At 43.4% G+C, this 19,975-nt stretch overlaps 1 protein-coding gene across 1 annotated transcript in view; it reads right to left on the bottom strand.

Annotated features, from left to right (window-relative positions):
• Positions 1-19,975, bottom strand: part of ASPM (assembly factor for spindle microtubules) — a 63,071-nt gene that overhangs the window by 9,282 nt on the left and 33,814 nt on the right. The window contains exons 19-28 of the mRNA XM_083156887.1: positions 15,263-19,972; positions 13,906-14,055; positions 12,916-13,082; positions 12,590-12,749; positions 8,820-9,029; positions 8,188-8,337; positions 7,345-7,536; positions 5,785-5,977; positions 2,206-2,360; positions 1,484-1,660 (exon numbers count right to left, since the gene is read on the bottom strand). Coding sequence (XP_083013013.1) covers positions 1,484-1,660; positions 2,206-2,360; positions 5,785-5,977; positions 7,345-7,536; positions 8,188-8,337; positions 8,820-9,029; positions 12,590-12,749; positions 12,916-13,082; positions 13,906-14,055; positions 15,263-19,972 — 6,264 coding nt within the window. The remainder of the gene's footprint in view (positions 1-1,483; positions 1,661-2,205; positions 2,361-5,784; positions 5,978-7,344; positions 7,537-8,187; positions 8,338-8,819; positions 9,030-12,589; positions 12,750-12,915; positions 13,083-13,905; positions 14,056-15,262; positions 19,973-19,975) is intronic.

Raw genomic sequence — 19,975 nt, 5'->3', positions numbered from 1 at the left:
TGAACAGAGATATAACACCACTCACACACTTCCAACAGTAAGTATAAGGTTAGAAGTGAAACTGACAGGGGAGACAGCAGAAGAAGGGTTAAGAGCTGGCCCGGCCAAACTTGCCTTACAACAAAGGCACTGTAGCCTAACAACTTTTGCACAGCCCAAATCTGGCTCACCCTACTCTAGCCCCCGCTGTGTACCTCACAGACTGGGTAGAGTATATGCAGGACGGTCACCGGAGTCAGTTTACTGCACAGCCTCCTGCACGCTCTGCCTGAGGCGCCAAATGTCTAAAAATGGCCGCCAGCAGCGCTGCAGGGGGCTGAACGGAGGCTCTGAGCCTTGCCTGGTTACCCCCCTTACTGAGGAGGGGTCTGCGCTAAGCCCCGCCTCCCGTCTGCGCTCCGGTGCCAGGGCTTCTATACATAGAAAAAACCCCTCTGCTATCCGCCTTATTGCTTTACTGACCTCCTCCACTAACTGGAGAGAGGTCAGAATACTCACAGCTGTCCTGTTGGCCGGTCGGCGGAGCGGCTGTGGAAGCGTTGCGCTGCCGCCATTTTCTCTATGGGGCGCGCGCGTCTTCACGGAGACTGTGGTCTCTTCAGCCGGGGACCCGGGCGCAGTGCTTTGTAGCGGCGGCCGGGTCCCCCCGGCAGCGCCCACGTAGCAGGCTGGCAGTTGACATAAATCCTAACTAATGACAATTGCCCAGGAGCATCAGGAAACATGCCCAGCTCCCTTGGGCACGATCTAAGACTGCCGGGGGGGGGGGGGGGGGGGGAGTAGAAGGGGAGGAGTTGGCCACACTGAATTTACAATAGAGTGCCCTAGCTCCCTGAGGTCGCCCTTCTATCCCCACTGTCTACGCTCCAGTGACACCTAGTGGAGGAAGGAGAAAGAGGTCTTCTATGCTCTGATATTTTAAAATAATGCTGTGCTTTAAACACCGCAGGCTAATCTAAGGTTCTTCAGTTAACTACAGGTTGACCATCGATAATCAGGCACCCTCGGTTCCGACAGTTTGCCGGATAATCGTTTTTTCCAAATGATCGTGGCATCCTATTCACAGCCCAATACCCCTGCAGCCATCTAACTTACATGTCCCTAGCGCAGCGTGACTCCTCTAGCTGCTGATCTAAAATGGGCATGCAGCTGATCCTTACCCGCCACGCTGCTGTTCTCCATCTGCAGCATGACTTCCGCAGCTACTGATCTCCCCCTCTGCTGCATGGCCCACACCGCTTTGCAACTCTCTCCCCTCCCGCTGCCTTATTGAACCCTCCTGCTGGCTCTCATCCCACCAAATCCTATATTCCCCCAGCACCTTTCCAGATAAAAAAAGGTTCTGGACCATCAGGTGCTGGAAAAATCGGTGGTCAACCTTTATTGCAGATTTATTAGTAATATATAATTACTGAATCTCCTGTTTGAGAACAAAATATAGGAAACATATCACTGAAAATAAATGTATCATCAATAAACTTACCAGAGCTCTCTGTGAATTTAGTGCAAAGATTGCTAAAAGGCAGCACGTCTTAGTAAATATACTGCCCCCTTTATCAGATACTTTGTCTCCAGCTTTCTCCCTGTAGATCTGCATCAAATCCAGAAGAATTTCCACAGAGTTATTCACTTTATAGACTGCCAATACTGTTCCCTCGTACTGTAAGTGGAAACAGGAAACCCTTAGTTATACCATACAGACCGTATATAGAGTTGGCAATAAAACTGGTCGCTTAGAGGAAGAAAAATAAAGTTTCAAAACCATGTAAAATGTTTATGTCCATTCATATTTTGAAATAACCCTATTACACTTCAAATTAACAAAACTTAAAAATGAAAACATAAATGAGAGACTATAAGCACAGGGTGGGGAGAACGGATGTGCCAGCCTAGTCAACCTTAACGATCCTGTTCCATGACTGCATCATAGCTTTGGTCAATAAGTAAAATGGTGTGTAGTTACAATATCAGCAGGTTCAGAAGACATGAGGTCAGTGTGAATATTCAGACAATGCCGACACTGTATACCACACCCTTTGAAACTTGTACAAAAAGGGAGTTGTGTCCGTCAAAATGACTATTTCTATCATCTAACAAGAGTGGACAATATAGCCAACAGTTTTGCTGACTAGCAAATGTCTGACTGACAAGAAACATCCTTAGCTGTATGCCACAGACTAAACTGCCAAACCCAGGCCCACTTACCTTAGACAAGTTAAGCAGGACTTGAATAGACAATCTGATCACTTCCATGCAGGGGATGCTTCTGTTGCAGCTGCGGATCAGAGTAAAGATGGTATTTACGGCGCCACTCTGTGCCATGTTCTCACAGCACACAGACGACAGTCTGGTGGCCACTTCTACAGGTTGAGAAAGAGAATATAGCAGGGTATTATTACAGGTCTCTTATAATAGATCTTATACAAGGTAAATGTAATTATGTACATTAATGAGAAAATTGTAATATACTTTTAATCACCAAGTTATAATAGAACAACACACAAAGTGGACAAACGTATTCCCCTCACTGCTCATTTAAAAAAAGCAAGAAAACTGAAAACAGATAAACGATTGCTTATTCTGTACAGATATTCCAAAATGTCCCAGAGATTTATTTGTAACCCTTAGAAAATAAACAATTACATTATAAGGATTTTGCAAGCTAATGGGGTTCTACCACTAGCATCACACAGTCAATTTTGTAATCAGTAATTCAGCCTATTTAAATGTAGAAAAGTGTTTGGTATTATCATGTGCACGGCACTGTACATTGACCAGAAGGAAAAAAAAAGTTGTATGAGGAGATCATAAAGAAAATAGAGACAAGCGTGCAAAAAGGTAAAAGGCTTTAAGAACATGACCAAGCATTATATTCCTGTGACTACACTTGCAAAGAATAAGTAGACCAGAAGATTTTTTTAGGCAGCTAATATCACAATTACATACAGTATATAGTCATGCTAGATGTCATTTAAAATCAACAAAAGCTGCTTGTGTGTCTAGTTAGCACCCGTGTGTGCACAACATGAATGTAAGGGGAAAAGGAAACACATGTACAGTACATGAGCTATTTTGACAAATCAAAATATATTATTTTGTTAGAAATCATTTTTAATTTGTTTATTACAAATCTGAGCTAATTTTGTAAGCTCATGTAACCCTTGCCAATCATAATTCAGCCCAACATACTTAATCATAAATATGTCCGACTTTATTGGCCTGTTTTGAGTGCAAGTTATAAACTCAGCTCCCATTACATTGACCGAGTTGTTTGTTTAACATGTGCAATACATTGAGATCTGACTTTACAGGCCGCTCTTATTTGGGGCTGAAATCTGAGTTTTAGTGAAATAATTGGGACAATTTACAAAATTAGACCAATAGAGGGGTAGATTTATTCAAATGCTTTTAATGTTTTGTCATTATCGGGTCCCGCTTCTCCTGCATAAAATGAAGCAGCGGGCACCCTTCTCCTCCTAATGTTTCATCCCCTCTTCAGCTGATAAGGAGACTTTGGTTTTTAGTCCATGGTTCTCCTTATAGGTACCCAGTCAGGGTTGCGCCTGCTCATTTAAAAAAAACTACAACAAAAAAAACCCCTCCCTCTCTTCCCTTTTATCGCGGGATCTCGTGTACAGCCCGGAGCAAGCAGCAGGGCTAGCATTGTCCCTGCAGTCGGAATAGGATAACGCTCGCCCTGAGCTGGTGAAGCGGCTGGGTGGCTTAACTGGCAATTTATACCTAGTAGGGCGGTTCTTACATCACCTGTGCCGCAAATTACTGGGGTATTGAAGGGGACAGCTGCACAGAGTGTTAATCGGTGGGCTGTCCCTAGCACACGCTAGGTGCGCTGGTAATACATTTTAAAAAAACGCTATTGCCCCAGTTAACGCAAAATCATACACCATTTTGAAAACAGATTTGTTCTGCGATCAGGTCTGAATTAGGCGCAAGTTCCTTTGGACAAAGGAGTCAAAACTTAAGCTGGCCATATATCAGGAGGATCAGCATCAGATCAGAGTCGTCTAACGATTTCCCCGGCAGCTTCCCAGACCCGATAGATCTTATGTGTGTAATTTCACATAAGATCGGCAATTCCCAGCCTACTAGTCATAAGAAGCATCACACATAAGATCTGAGGAGTCACCTCATGATCCGCCAGCCTGTGCATTGTACTGACACACCTCACGATTTGCACTCAAACACACAATGCATTGCACTACCCGCCGAAATCGTGCAATAGGGCCGGAAATTGTTTTGATGTATGGAGGCTTTATGGCAACTCAGATCCCCATCCACAGACAAAGAATAAATAAATAAAAAATAAAATAACTTTCAGAGACCACCATATCTACTGTGACATAGTTAGGTTTGCTTTGCTGATTTTGGCACAGGAGTGACTTAAATCGGTTATACATTAGGTACAAGGTTTTTGGCATAAAAGTTGCCCAATATTATGAATCTACCCACCCTTTGATACTTAGCTGCTTTTTTTTCACTAACACACCGATACTTTACTGCAGGCATGTCCAAACTGTGGCCCCCCAGCTGTTGTGAAACTACGTATCCCAGCATGACTTGCCATAGTTTTAGTATTCCGTAATAGCAAAACTGTGGCAAGGCATAATGGGACATGATGGGACTTTTACAACAGCTGGATGGCCATAGTTTGGACATGCCTTCTTTACTGCAATCCCTTGTGTGAAGGCAGTTTGGGGGTTCCCTGTGCCCTGGGGCTGTAAACCCCTATAATGTTAGGGACCTAACCAATTAAGCTAACTTTTCGTTTGGTGGATAAGCTTATAACGTTGGCCAATTTTATGCCAAAAACCTTGCACATGCACCTGCACCTGCTCAGGGTCAGAAAACTATGTTCAGTCTTGGGTTCTCCAACAAGATGATGACCCAAAACAAAGCTAAAAATCGCCCAAGAATGAAGAAGAAAATTGGACTGCTCTGAAGTGACCATCTATGAGCACTGCTTACACCTATGGATAGATCTGCAACATGCACCCTGGAGAAGGCACCCATCATACCAGAGAGCTGAATCAGTAGGCCAAACTACCTCTTCTCATACACCAAGATCTCATCGAGAGCTACAGAAATCGCTTGATGGCAGTGATTGTCCCCAAATGTTGTACAACATACAGTATTAGAGTATGGTTCCCATCTTTTCTGCATTTTTTTGTACAGGCCATTTTAATTTGTTTCATTATTTTAAATATTCTGTTGAGTAGTCAAAACAGAATACAATCTGGTTTCTATAAGGATGAATGCCAATTGCGTTTGTTCCTTTCAAGTTATTGCAGAGACAAATCATTTTTTTGTTTGTGGAAGAGTACCAACAAATATGTCCATGTATGTAAGAAATTTGTTATCATCCTGATATTTATCAACAAACAAGTTACTGTAATAATCCAGTGTTCTCCATGTGCCTGGTCACTTCACGATGGCACTTTACACCATTGCTAATTGGGATTCTGTTCTAGATTAATTAAGGACACCGGACCATCGCAATAGAATAGATTTCCTAAACTGCCGGGACCTCAGGGAATAACATTATGGATTATAAACAAATAAACAATAATAACTGGTAAGTGGAGTCCCAACCTAGCATATAGCCTAAGCAGTGCACTGATCTTACCGGAGGACTGTAGCTGCATGGTACCTGGGAGGATTACTTCTACAAAATTCAGCCGACTTTTCCTACCATGGCCACATTGTGTGGTTTCAAGAGTCACACATGATTTCATACTAGATTGGAATAGCAGAGCAAATACTCACCAAGATGCTGCAGGGCTGCCAGGATGTAGGAAAGGTGCTTGTAAGTCAGCAGGTAATTTAAGGCAACCTGCGTCCTGTTGCACAGTTTATGCTCATCTTTACTTTCTTGGTTTATTTTTTGCAGACTTTTGCGCAACTTTCTGAAAACTTTTGTGTCATGGGATTTCCTCCACTGGTAACCTCTCCAGAGGGCCTGGCAGATCAAACACAATGAATGCAATTAATGCAACACAAAGTAGATGGTACTGCATAATTGAGGGGTTGCTTTAGTTTAAAACCTCTCATTAGGTTTCCTTATATAGAACAAACGCACACAAGCTTAGTTATAAAACAAAACGGAACAAAAAATGTCAGTACAAGTCAAATATTATTGTCCAGTGTGTACGCATCAACAATTTGCACTAAAAAAATATTATCGTTCATATGGTTAACGATATCCTCGGTCATGCATGTAAAGATTCCAAAAACACCCATGCCAACAAGTGATTATGCAGTTGCCGATGCCAGCACCCCACCACAGACAAATCGCTGAGGACACACATCATACTTCTGCTAACACATCTAGCACTTCGTGCTAGACGTGATGGGTGGAAGGTAGTGCCATAATGGGGAAAAATGGACACGGAGGCTTGATACTAAAATGCAGTATATACATGGACAATACTACATATGCTTAAAGGCTACAGTGCAGGGAAATGTTACAAGGAAGGGAAGGGGGACAATTTCTGTGGAAGAGCTAGGTCTACAAAGATGAAGGAAAATTGTACAGGGTTAGGGTGAGAAGTAGGGATGCCAGTCCCGGGGCATTTTTTCAATCCCGGGAATCGGGATTGAAAAATGCTCAATCCCGGGATTCCCGGGATCCCGGGATTGGCATCTCTAAGTCAGTTTAGGCCATAAAACACGCTACAATAAAACAAGAAGCCCAGTCCACCCCCTGCTGTAGCCGCCCCGCACATTCATTTACTTACACCGGCGGCCAGGAGCAGGGCAGACAGGAGCGGGAGGCGTCGGCGGCGGTAGCAGCAGCAGCAGAGCCGACGGCTGACGCTGCCAGGTCCGGTCCAGCGGGCGGGCGGGCAGCAGAGCGGGCGGCAGACGCTGCCAGGTCCGGTCCAGCGGGCGGGCTGCAGAGCGGGCGGCCGACGCTGCCAGGTCCGGTCCAGGTCAGAGATGATTCTGAAGCGGGTATGGGCAGTCCGACCTGCGCAGCGTGATGGTCAGAGGTCACGCTGCGCAGGTCGGACTGCCCATACCAGCTCCAGACTGCAGTCTGGGGGATCAGGAACTCCTGGGTAGCGTCTGAGCACTCGCTCAGACGCTGCCCGGCATTAGATATGCGCATGCGCATATAATCCCAAAATCCCGGGATTGGAAGATCCAATCCCGGGATTCAAATCCCGGCGTTTTTTAGGCCAAATCCCGGGATCCCGCCGATGCCGATCCCGGGATTGGCCACCCTAGTGAGAAGGTTTCAGGCTGCCAGGCTGGCGCATAACCCTCCCCATTTTCTTTTCACTAAAATACTGAAATAATTAAAATTAAACTGACTGATGGTACCTGGAATTTGACGATTCCACATGTAAATTTAGCCTGTCTCCTGCGTTGAAGGAAGTCCCTCACACATCGCTGAATGTTCGCTGCGGCCTCATTTCTGCGGAATAACCAAGCGCGGACCACATGCTGTAGACAAATGATCTTTTGCTGGGTGATGAGAAAGTTCCTGTGCTGGACCCTTGACCGATACCATCTCTGCAAGAGAAAGGCCTGTTAGTACTTACCTACAGACATACATTGATGGCAGTTGAGGTTACATTGCAGCTGTAACCTACACATAGAGGGGATATGATCGACCTAAGGATGGTCGACAGTCATTAAGTCAACACCGTTGGGTCGACACACAGGAAGGTCGACAAGGGTCTAGGTCGACAGGGGACATGGTCGATACATGCGTTAAAGAGACAGTCAAAAGGTCGACATGGGGGTTTCACTGGTTTTTGAGCCGACAGGCGGTATTTCATTCCCTACCATCCACTAGGGCGTGGTGGGAGAATAAAATTGCATGCTGAGCGTATTGAGGCACCAAGCCCGTAGCATGGCGAGTGCAGCAAGCCATGCTAGGGGATGCGGTGCACTTAAAACAGTGTCCATGTCGACTGTCGACATTTTGGTACAAATAGCGAAAAAACCCATGTCGACATTTTGACTGTCAACCTAGACCCCGGTTGACCTTCCTGTGTGTCAACCTAATGACAGTCGACCAAATAACCCCAAACCACAATAATCAGCGAGATCATTGGACCCTAATCAATGAAATTACTATTTGCTCATCCTACAAAATTGCCATTTCCATCATGTGTAGAAATAAACGATCTTTAAGGCAGCAATATACTCCAGGTATACCTGAATGAAAATCACTCTGTCAATTTGATTCCTTGCTCTCATAAGAGCACGATGTGCTCGGAAACACCTCTGAATCTTCACAGCACATAAATGGTGATGAACAGCAGAACTGAATCTCAGAATTTGCCTCTGTCTATTCTGCTGGGCAATCTAGAAAATACAGCAAGTCCAAAAACATAAAAATACATTATGGAACATGTTACGGAGATCAATATCACGTGAGATCACTTGCAGACAGAGGTAGCGCTGGCAGGCACATTGAACATATTTAAGAAGGGGCTGAACAAACGTCTAGCAGTGAACATACAGGGGCAGCGCTTATCCGCTCACTAGGCAGCCAGTGTATGCTGCTTAGTTAGCGGGTCTGAATCAGGCCCATGATGTCCAGCACATAGTATTACCCTCAAAATTACTTAAAGCGTTGTGTACCAACAGAAGTTCTGTAACTAACATATTTGCCTATATTTGTCTTATTTGCTGAATTTTGGCTTGGTTGCTACTGGCTAATGTAAATTAGTACTTCCACACGTTTCTTAAATAATTACTGCTGCATCAAAAGCCAAAGCAATTCACTGCGCAGAAGATGCTCTCTAGTGGTCACTGTATACAGTACTCCGTGTATTGCATAGTACCTGCTTTCTGACTAGCCAGCCTCGCACACCGGCCTGCACCCGAATGACAGAGTTCCTCAGCTGCCTGTAGTGATGATGCTGATATCTTCCCATTCGTACAGCCCGAAAGCGACGCTGCAAGGTCACGGCTGCAGCTTTCACCTGGAGGAAGTGCCGGCGGTCCTGGAAGCCTTTGTATGTCACTTGTATAACGTGTGCTGCATGATTCCTCTACAGTAAAACAAGCATACCATACCAGTTAGTTCATGCTCGGTCCTACATACCACAACAGAACGCTGCATTTCATATTCCTTTGATTTTAGTTATGTGATATTAGCCATATGATTATTGCTCCATATTCAGAAATGAGAAAAGAATCTAATGAAATCCCTAATATAATACAACAATATACATAAGCAAACATTGTGCACTTAGACCTGATATCCACCGAGGAACCAGACATGGTTACACTACATAGCTGAATATCAGAGCCTAGGTACGTGTAAGAGAAGGTCCTATCTCAAGTGAAATCCACAGTAAAAAACCTCCAAATAAAAGTATGCTACTACTGCTATACGGTAGAGGTGTAGGGTAAGGGAAACCTTGCGATTTAGCCTAGCAGCTGCTGCTTCTAATCTATACAGCTCTCCTCTTACTGCACAGCAGGGGGAGAACAAAAATAGTTTATATTGGGTTCTAAATACTTATAAATAAGGTAAGTTTTCATAACATGATAAACTGTTAATGGGTATTTTACAAAACATATTACTTTTCTTTATCGTAATCGTCAGAAATGCATAAAGTGCTAATATAAACACATACATATCTGAAGTGTGCCATAGAACTATGGGTCCGATTCAGACCGGATAACTGGTCTACAAAGTTTCGCAGCCCAGTGATCAGGTAAATGCTGTGCCGCCAGAGTATATCCTCGCCCCCGTGACTTATGAAATGCCTGGATCAGAAGGACTACATTAAGGTGGAATGTGGTTACCACCCCAGGATGAAAGGAGAGCTTACTCAAAGAGTCCCATTATAATCATTAAACAAATTAAATAGAGTGAAGACAAAGTTTGAAGCGGATGCTGCTCATACTATGGAGATATTCTGTTGCACATTCAGATCAGAAATGTCAACTCCACAGAAAACAAGGAATCAAAAAGGAAGACTTAAAATGGTAAATTTACAAGGGGCAAGAATACTTTAATGTGGTATTACATGCACCACTCCCTGGGGGGAAAAAGCCTGCACTCTAGTCCCTTTGACCATAGGCGTGCGCAGCACATTTTATTAGGGGGTGCACCATCTATTGTGCATGTCTAACAACACCCATTGGTGCGTATAACACCACCAATTAGGCGTGTCTACCATCATCTATTGGCACTCACTACAATATAAAAAAGTCTCTCAGCCACAACATAATCTCCTGCCTATTTCAGTCAGTTTTTAATCTTCTTATTACTCTGTGTAACAGTTCATGCAAATAAAAAGTCAAAAACATATATGGATGACACAGGTGTGTAGTGATATGACAATGGTAGTGTTCATTCTAGCAACCGCCAACTTTGAAAAACCATGCAGTTCCTCTTCCCCGCCTGGGGTGTCGCTGTCTGCTGTGGTGTTTCTAGCACAGTTCTGGTTTGCATGTCAGTGCTGATATACAGACCACACTGTGCTAGAAGCACTTCAACAGACAGTGACACCCCAGGTAGGGAAGAGGAACTGCATGGGTTTTCAAAGTTGGCGGGTGCTAGAATGAACACTACAATGGTCTAGTACAATTACCAATGCAAAATACATAATTGAATGATAGATGATGGGCTCTTCTTTTAATAGAACACAGTTCTAAAAAGCAAAAGTCTTTGGTAAAAGGTATTGCTGGTTGCTAGCGGCAGGCAGGTGTATATAAGGTCGGGCACAGCATTAGAGGGTGCCTGTGCACCCCTAACACTCTATGTGCGCACGCCTATGCCTTTGACTACATTTGGATGCTACATTTCCATGGAATTTGTCATCCGCCTTTCCACCTGCTGCATATTGACACCATTCTCAGGAATGGAGGGTGTGATTACAGAGGCTGCTTCCCACTTCTCCCCATCTGCTATAAAACACTGCTGGGATATTATGTTGCACCCAGAACATAACTATATTGGTTACATTATGTAAACCAATGCAATAATGTATGTATGCATACATTACATCGCTATTACTTGAGATGGCTTCTGCAACCTATGGGCAGATCATGGTGGAGACTGAGGTGACCTAAAGTCTTTGCAAAGAGGTTCCAGCATCATAGCCACAGTGCCCGTATGTGAAAGTTACAAGGGAGACACTGTGCCAGACAGGGGCTGCTCTAAGGGTCGATGTGACCAATGGTGGAGAGACTGGATTAGCCAACACACTTGAACATAGCTCACATAAGAAAAGTATGTATGGCAGAGTTTGGTCAGTATATCACATGGTAGTTCACAATGCTTACACTGGCATATGCATATCTGCACACTTGAGAATCTGAGTAAATCAAAGCCACTTATGAGCTATGTGCGCCTCTGAATCAGGCCAGGAGAGGTACACAGCTTCCCATTTTGTTACAAGCTTTTGGGCTAGAGCTCATGCCCTTTCAAAGTCCAGATTCCTACCTCCACCCTATTCACCATCTCCTAGGACCCTTCTAGACGTATATCACCATACAGAGAAAATGAATGTGTAAATCTCATACTGCCTCCTCTTAAATATAACTGGAACCTTCTTCCCTCACTGCTACCATTAGTGGCGCTTAGCTAACATACCATATGGAAAGTATCATGCTACATAACACAGCAGACTGCTCTAGGAAATCCCGGTCCCCTTGGACTATTCACTGTGGCAGAACCTCCTTTATCAACAATTTAATTTGGAGACTACCCAGCTAAACCACCTCTTACACATCAGTAGCCTGAGCCCTCCTCTTTCCCTTCCTTGTACTGCATATTAGGTCTTCTGTTGTTGTTCTTGTTAGGCCCTGCTACAATATTTCTATATATCTGATAAGGGTTCCATCTTGGTGTAACCATGCTAACTATCATCTCATGTTCTGCTGGTTACAAACTTTACTTGTCTCTTGTTATTTGCTCCATGTCACTCTCCTCCTCCTGCTCCCTGCCCCTCATTACATCCCATCTGCTTTTATTAGTTTAGAAAAAAAAAAATGGTTTCACATTAAACACAAACATGGGGGTAAATGTACTAGGGTGCAAGAACCCTCAGATGCAGAGGTTTGTACAAGAATCTCCATATTTATACCTTATAAACTGATTACCGCTTTTAAAAACAGACATTGTCGCACAAACTGATGCACCTGCGGCTTCTCCCACCGTATTACGTTTATCCCATAAGTCTGGTTTCTCCCACCCTATTACATTTATCCCATAAGTCCAGCTTCTCCCACCCTATTACATTTATCCCATAAGTCTGGTTTCTCCCACCCTATTACATTTATCCCATAAGTCCGGCTTCTCCCACCCCATTACATTTATCCCATAAGTCCGGCTTCTCCCACCCCATTACATTTATCCCATAAGTCCGGCTTCTCCCACCCTATTACATTTATCCCATAAGTCCGGCTTCTCCCACCCCATTACATTTATCCCAGAAGTCCAGCTTCTCCCACCCTATTACATTTATCCCATAAGTCCGGCTTCTCCCACCCCATTACATTTATCCCAGAAGTCCAGCTTCTCCCACCCTATTACATTTATCCCATAAGTCCGGCTTCTCCCACCCCATTACATTTATCCCAGAAGTCCACAAACCTTTTCAATTTCTCGTCTTAGAATATGTCCTCTATAAACGGATTGAAGCCTTTTGGCAGCTGCTTGCTTCTGGAGAAACAATTGGTGCATATTTCTAGCCATGATGGTCTCCCTCCACCTCCGCTGAACACACACCGTGGCCTTTCTAATGTTAACAAACCTAAACAAAAAAAGACAGAAGTGCAGATGATATTTTACAATTTCCATAGACTATATCTAAACAAGGTCAAAAGGTCTAAGCTGTCCCACTCACAAAATAGGTCATCTCTGCTTTCAAGCCGTAACTTTTGTGCCATGTTAAATGTAATTTTATTACAGCAGTTTACCTGGTTCTTTCCTGTTTGGCTCGGACATATCTCTGCAGAGTCCTTGCAGTCTTCTGGAGGGTAATGTAATTTCTACGGATAATGTAGCATCTGTAGAATCGCTGGATCACACAAGCGGCTTTCACTTTTTTGAATAATGTCCGGGTCTGAGAACCCCTATATACAGCCTGTAAAATTGAATTTGGTTTGTTTAAATTATTTATTTATTAGCAGTTTCTTATATAGCGCATACATATTCCGCAGCTCTTTACAGAAAATATTTTTGAACATTCACATCAGTTCCTGCCTCAGTGGAGCTGATGTATATTCCCTACCACATGTACATACAGACATTATAGGGTTAATTTTGTTTGGAGCCAATTAACCTACCAGTATATTTGTGGATGGTAACCAGAGTACCCGGAGGAAACCCACGCAAGCACGGGGAGAATATACAAACTCCTTACAGTTAGGTTCAAGGTGGGAATCGAACCCATGACCTCAGAGCTGTGAGGCAGTAATGCTAACCATTACACCGTCCGTGCTGCCCCAAATGGACAAATATACCAGATATTAAATTAAAAATAACATATTTGTAAATTAAAATGATCGTACAAAATAAGAATTGTGATTGCTGAAATCCTAAACATCACAACAGAGAAGAACAAGGTAAGACAGAACATGTAAGGTAAAGAGCACCTAGAATTACATATCCATCGCCAAAGCAGAGGCACAATAACAAATTCTTGGATGTGTAGAACTGAACACAGTGACTTCTTGAATGACAAAATTCTTATTATCGCCACCAAACTATGCAGTTAATAGAAACAGATATGCCTGCAAGCAACAAGTATAATTGTCTGAAGTTCAAATGTCAGTTTATCAGGCTTTTCCCCAATGAAGGGGGAAGATAAAAAGAATCAGAAATACCCAAACCTTGCAACACAGTAAACTGTTGTACCTTTTTCTATAAAAAAATAAAATAAAAAATAGATGTATTCATTCCCATACCTGTACAACAACGACAGCCATCTTGAGTCTTAGATAATGGCTGCGTTGAATCTTTTGCAGCCGATATGCACGGTATCTTTGTTGGATTATAAGTGCAGAAATTTTATAGCTCAAGAAAAGTTCTCTCTGGATATATTTCCGCCAATGAGCCTGTGATGTAGATAAGGAATTAAAAAAACAAACAAAAAAAACCCGACAACAAAAAAAAATTCACAAATAATAATGAACATATTCATGACATGAATGAAACAAGCCTGCATTAAGGCTTAATAACCAAAACCTTCCCCTAAATGCTAGCAGTGGACACATTAGCAGAGCCAGTCTGCTGTTATGAATGAGTGTAGAAGTCGAATGGAGGTCTTATGCTGGCCACACATCAGACCAACTTTCCTCCAACCATCCAACTAGTTGGTTGGTTGGACTAAAAATCTGGTACTGTGTGGGGGCAAATGCCAATAAGCAATTTGCTCACAAACGCAGGAGAATGGAAAAAAAAAACGTTTAATAAAATTTTTAAATCAAATAGGTTCAACTACAGTACATTTTCTGAGTGACAGCTTGTCTATTTTCAGATTTGGGAAAAAAATGACTTAATTTCAAATTACATTTGCTCCTATCCAGTACCAGGTTTTTATTCCATCCGAGCAACTAGTTGGGTGGTTGGAGGAAAGTTGGTCTGATGTGTGGCCAGCATTAGCAGAAGTGTTACTTAGGAAGCAGTTAAGAATTAGTTAGCAAAAATTCCCCAAGACTGTTGCTGCCCACCAATGTATTCTCTATCAGACTGTGAACTTTATACATGTAAAAGTACCTGAACAGCGTTTATTCCCACATTTGTTATTAAGGTTTGTTAGTACCGATTAGGGAAAAATAAAAACCATTCTAAAATGTATTATATACACAATTTTCTAGGCAATATTTAAGCGGTATACAGTCGTAGGTCAACAGCACTTAGGTCGACATGAGCCATGGGAAGATTGACATGTCATAAGGTCCACGTGACATGTCATTAGGTCCACCAAAAGGTCAACGTGAGGTTTTTCACTTTTTATTTAAGCCATGTGCTGACAGGCGGTATTTCATGCCCTACCATCCACTAGGGGGTGGTGGGAGAATAAAATTGTCCAAAGCATGGTCAGCACAACAATACGGTGTCCATGCATGTCGACAGTCGACATTCGGATAGAAAAAAAAAAAAAAAAAAAGAAGTGAAAACTCCATGTCTGACTTTTCACTGTCAACCTAAGCCCTTGCCGACCTTCCTATGTGTCAACCTTGGCTCATGTCAACCCTATGACCCATACCCATTTAAGCTGTCCTGTGAACATCTGAAAGTAACTATTGGTTACACACCCACCTGGATCACTACTGTAGCCCGCTGTAGCCTTGTGAAACGCCTTTGTGCACAGAACCTTCTGACCGCTGCTTGCACACAAACTATTCGTCTGCGAGTATCCAGGTACTCTCTTCTCTGGCGTCTCGTATCAATAAGAGATTTATACCACTTCTGAAGGATCACTACAGAAGTGCGTTGCTCCCGGTATGTTTTCAGCATCCTGTGCATCCTGTAATAGGACTGCAATTTTATGGCAGATCCTCTCAGCTGCAGGAACCTTCTCTGACACACAGCCATACGTAGATAAGACTGCAGGGTTCTCGCAGCTCTCTCTTGTTGCACAAGATTACGTACCAATGACCCCCTGAAAGCAGATTGGATTACAATAGCAGATGCCCTGAGGGATAAATATTGCGCTCTTTGTAGGCGAGTGCGGCGGCAACTCCTGAACCACTTCTGTATGTGACATGCAGATATTTCCTTTTGTTGGCACCTTTTCCTAGTGCTATGGCCTCTGTACGCAGCCTGGATGATCAGCACTGCAGCCTTGGTGCGAGTAAAGGTTCTCCTTTTCTGATGCATCTTCCATGCAGCCTGTAGCACTACAGCAGCTGCCGTTCTCCTCGCTTCTTGTCGCCGTTTCATAACTCTGAAAACAGCCTGAATGTGTGTCACCGCTTTTCTAAGAGTATTGTATTTCTTCACTGACTCATCCCTTAAAAGTTTAGCTTTAAAACGTAACTGTATTTTAATGGCTGCCTGTTTCAAATCCAGGTACGATTTCCTCTGTCTGTGCATACGATAAAAGGCCTGGATTACAGTTGCTGCATCGTGCATCTTTTTCAGACTCATACGGCTCTTCATACCTTTGTATGTGGCCTGAAGAATAATGGCTGAATGACAGAGCTTCAGGTAGCACTCTCTGCTATGCAAAACACTTCTGTGACTCCTGTAGTACCTCTGTATCACAATGGCTGATGCTCTTTGGGCTTGATATGTGGCACGTACCCTGTGCATTCTAAACATAGACTGGATTGTAGTTGCTGCTCTGTTTTTCTGCTGAAGTCTTACTCTTACTTTATGCCCTCTGTAAGCAGACTGAATGCAAATGGCAGCATTCCGACAAGTGAGGAAGTTCAAGCGTTGAGATCTGGCCAGCACCAAAGCCCTGTACTTTCTCTGAAGGCACACTGCTGCAGACCTGTATTTCAGATAAGTCCTTCTATGTAGAGCAGATCGGACACCGGTTTGGATGATTGTAGCTGCATGGTGCATTTTCTGTATCTGTCTTCTTACTTTCATCCCCCTGAAAGCAGCTTGTGGTGACACTGTAGATTGTTTGTTAGTTTGGCACCAATACAGAGCTCGGTCTCTGGCCTGCTTTTCTCTGTATCTCTGCTGTACAGTTCTAGCGGCTTTCTGCAAGCTCTTATAGTAATTCCGATGAGCATACATTCGATAGGTGGACTGAATTAAGGTGGCAGCCTTATTCATGGTTTGCACGTTTCTACGCACCCGCATTCCTCGAAAACCTGCTTGGATAATTATTGCAGAGGCGTGTAATTTCAGGAATGATGCACGGGTACGCTTACAATTTACAACTGCTCGGTACCATGTCTGAATTGTAAAGGTGGCCTTCCGTTTGGTCTTATACGAAGTCAGTACCCTGTACATCCTGAAAGCAGACTGTATTCTGGTGGCCATTGTGTGCTTCAATTCAAGGTCCTTTCTTACCCGAAACCCTCTGTATGAAGCTTGCATACAAACTGCAGCTTTTCTCAGCGACTGATATCTGCGATAATACTGACGCATCCCAACTGTTGCTCTGTAACGTCTCTGTACATGAATGGTTGCTGTCCTTAGTGAATGGTATCGTTTACGTGCAAGATATGTTCTAATTTGCCTCTGGATTACAGTGGCTGCTTCCGTCATATTTTTCAGCTCTTTTCTTTGGTGCCAGCCTCGGTAACTGGCTTGAATAAGAAGTGCAGCATCCTTGATTACAGAGTACCGCAGCACTTCCTGGTCTCTCCTCTTGTTTGCACAATACCACTGCTGAATCACACACACTGCCCATTGAACGTCCTTATAATATTTTCTACAAAGGTGCATCCTGAATGTGGCCTGAATTTTGGAAGCAGCTCTGTTCCATTCGCTCACCTCCTGCCGCACTTTAGCACCTCGGTATGCAGCTTGAATAGTTATAGCTGATCTTTTCCATTTTAAAAACATTTCCCTTTCATAGGTGGCAAATCTGTATGCCCTGTAGTGCCGCTGTATAGTGACGGATGCGCATTTTATCATTAGATAAGCAACACGCGTCTTGTGCATTCTGAAAGCAGCCTGGATGAAAGTAGCTGAGGAACTCAAGTGCTGGAGCTTCTCTCTTTGCCGGAGACCCCTGAATGCGGCTTGTAAAAGTAGAGTAGCTTTCTGAAACCTCATGAACTCCTTCCTTTGGCGAGCGGCAAGTTTTTTCATTCGGAATTGGTTTTGAATAATTATGGCAGCTCTCTTCAGGGCAATAAACCTGCGTCTTTCCAAATGGGACTTGAAAGCACGCTGAATGATAGTGGCGGCTTCAGACTTTGCCCTAAACTCTTGACGCAGCTTCATTGCACGGAACGATGACTGGATGTACAAGACAGCACCTCTCATATCATTGTACAGCTGCATCTGTGTGTTCCTTTCCAGAGAGGCACGGTACCGTTGCTGCACTGCTATGGTGACCTTTTTTAGCCTTTTATAGCACTGTCGCTGTTTGAACATTCGATAGTGAGACTGTATTAGAGTTGCAGCCCTATGCATTTCATGTATTTGCTGCCGTAGTTTCCTGCCTCTCCATACAGCTTGCATACTGCAAGCTGCTTTCCTGAGGGACAAGTAATGCTCTCGTACCTTCCTGCTCTCCAACATAGCTCTATAACGCTGCTGCAATAAAACCGCTGCCTTTCTCATTGCTTGATATTTTGTACTAGTCTTGTACATCTTAAACACAGACTGGAGCAAAATCGCAGATTTATGCATATGTAATATTTTTTGCCTTGCTTTCATTCCTCTGTACATAGACTGCAATTTAACAACCTTTCTTCTCAAGTGAATGTATTTCGCTCGGTGAATCCTAGCAGTAACTGTGGCTCGGTACCACCTCTGTATGGAAATTATGGCCATCCTCAAACCTAGGTATTGTTTACGCTGTCTGAAGGAGCGGTATGAGGCCTGTATAACACAGGCAGATTTATGAAGATGTAGTATGTTCTTCCTAGTCTTCCATCCTCGATAGTTAGCTTGGAGGAGAGTAACTGCTGCTTTTGTTCGTATATAGAGAGATCGCTGAGTCTTTCCTGCAATATATGCTCTGTAGCGATATTGAATGACCTGTACAGATTTCTTCATGGCTTTGTACTTTTGATGGCAGACGTGCATTCTATAATAGGACTGTATCAAGGTTGCCTTTTTCTGCACTCTCTGGATATCCATCCTGACTTTTCTACCCCTCCAGACAGCTTGGATTTTTCTTACAAGCCGACACAACTGAAGATATTTTTGCCTCTCCTTCCTGCCAGTCAGCATTGCCCTGTAGTGCTTTTGGATGGTAAGGGCTGCCTGCTTTACTTCTTGGAAATCTTTTTGAGCAATAAATCTTCTTAATGTAGACTGAATAAGGACTGCAGCTACATTCTGCTTGTGGAGTTCCTTTCTAGCTTTCCAGCCACGATAGGCTGCTTGCATCGTTATAACAGCTCTTTTTGTTCTCACAAACTGTTCCTTTTCTCTCTTCAGACACCTCTGGTCAGCATACCAGTGCTGAATAGTGAGGGCAGCCTGCCTGATTCTCAGATACTGCTTCCTATATCTGTAACAGCGGTAGTAACTCTGTATACAGATCGCTGCAAGATGCTGGTTTTTTATGCTTTTACGTACAGTGTAGCCTCTATACGCTGCTTGTAATAGTATAGCGGATTTTTTTGTTTGGCAAAAGATTTCCCTTTGCAGTGCACAACCCTTGAGTGCCCGAAATCGTTCCTGTATTACAAGAGCAGCTTTGTAATATACAAGATACTTCTTTCTTGCCCTGTGCATTCTGTAGTTTGCTTGTAAGGTTGTTGCAGCTTTATGCCACAGTTTTCTCTCCTTTCTAGCCAGGTATCCTCTTACGGCAGACTGTATTAGAACGCATGCTTGCCTCATTTTTTGGAAGGGTATTTGTTCTTTGAGAAGGTTGTTTGCATGAAACAGTCTTTGGACAAAGATCACCCTCCGCCTCAGGACAAGATAACGGATTCTTTCTTGCCTCATTTTAACCAAAGACTGTATCTTTATTGCTGCCGCCTGCATGGCAAGATATTTCCTTCTTTCCCTGTACATACGATACATAGCTTGAATAGCAATAGCAGCAGTTCTCTTGGTTTCCTGTTTGAGGACCAGCCATCTCCGGTAAGCTCTCTGAATCACTACTGCAGCATCGATTTCTCTCTTTATCCTTGTATGTCTCCATCTTCTGAAAGCCAATTGGATGACTAGGGTAGCAACTTTCAGCTGGAGATAATTTCCACGTTCCCTTTTAGCTGACAGCCAAGAACACACATGCATTTGAAGAGTTCTCACAGCGCAAACTGTCCGTTTGAATGATGTAACAGTGATGTTAGCTCGGACTTTTGCTTGCATAAGAATTACATGTAGTCGTAATGATCTGTAGTATTTTCTGGCTGCATAACCTCTCCAATGTCTCTG

Source organism: Crinia signifera, chromosome 8 (genome assembly GCF_055691185.1).
Source record: "Crinia signifera chromosome 8, ASM5569118v1, whole genome shotgun sequence".
Lineage (NCBI taxonomy): Eukaryota > Metazoa > Chordata > Amphibia > Anura > Myobatrachidae > Crinia > Crinia signifera.
Note: the sequence above shows the minus strand (reverse complement) of the source record. Positions and strands in the feature narration are given on the sequence as shown.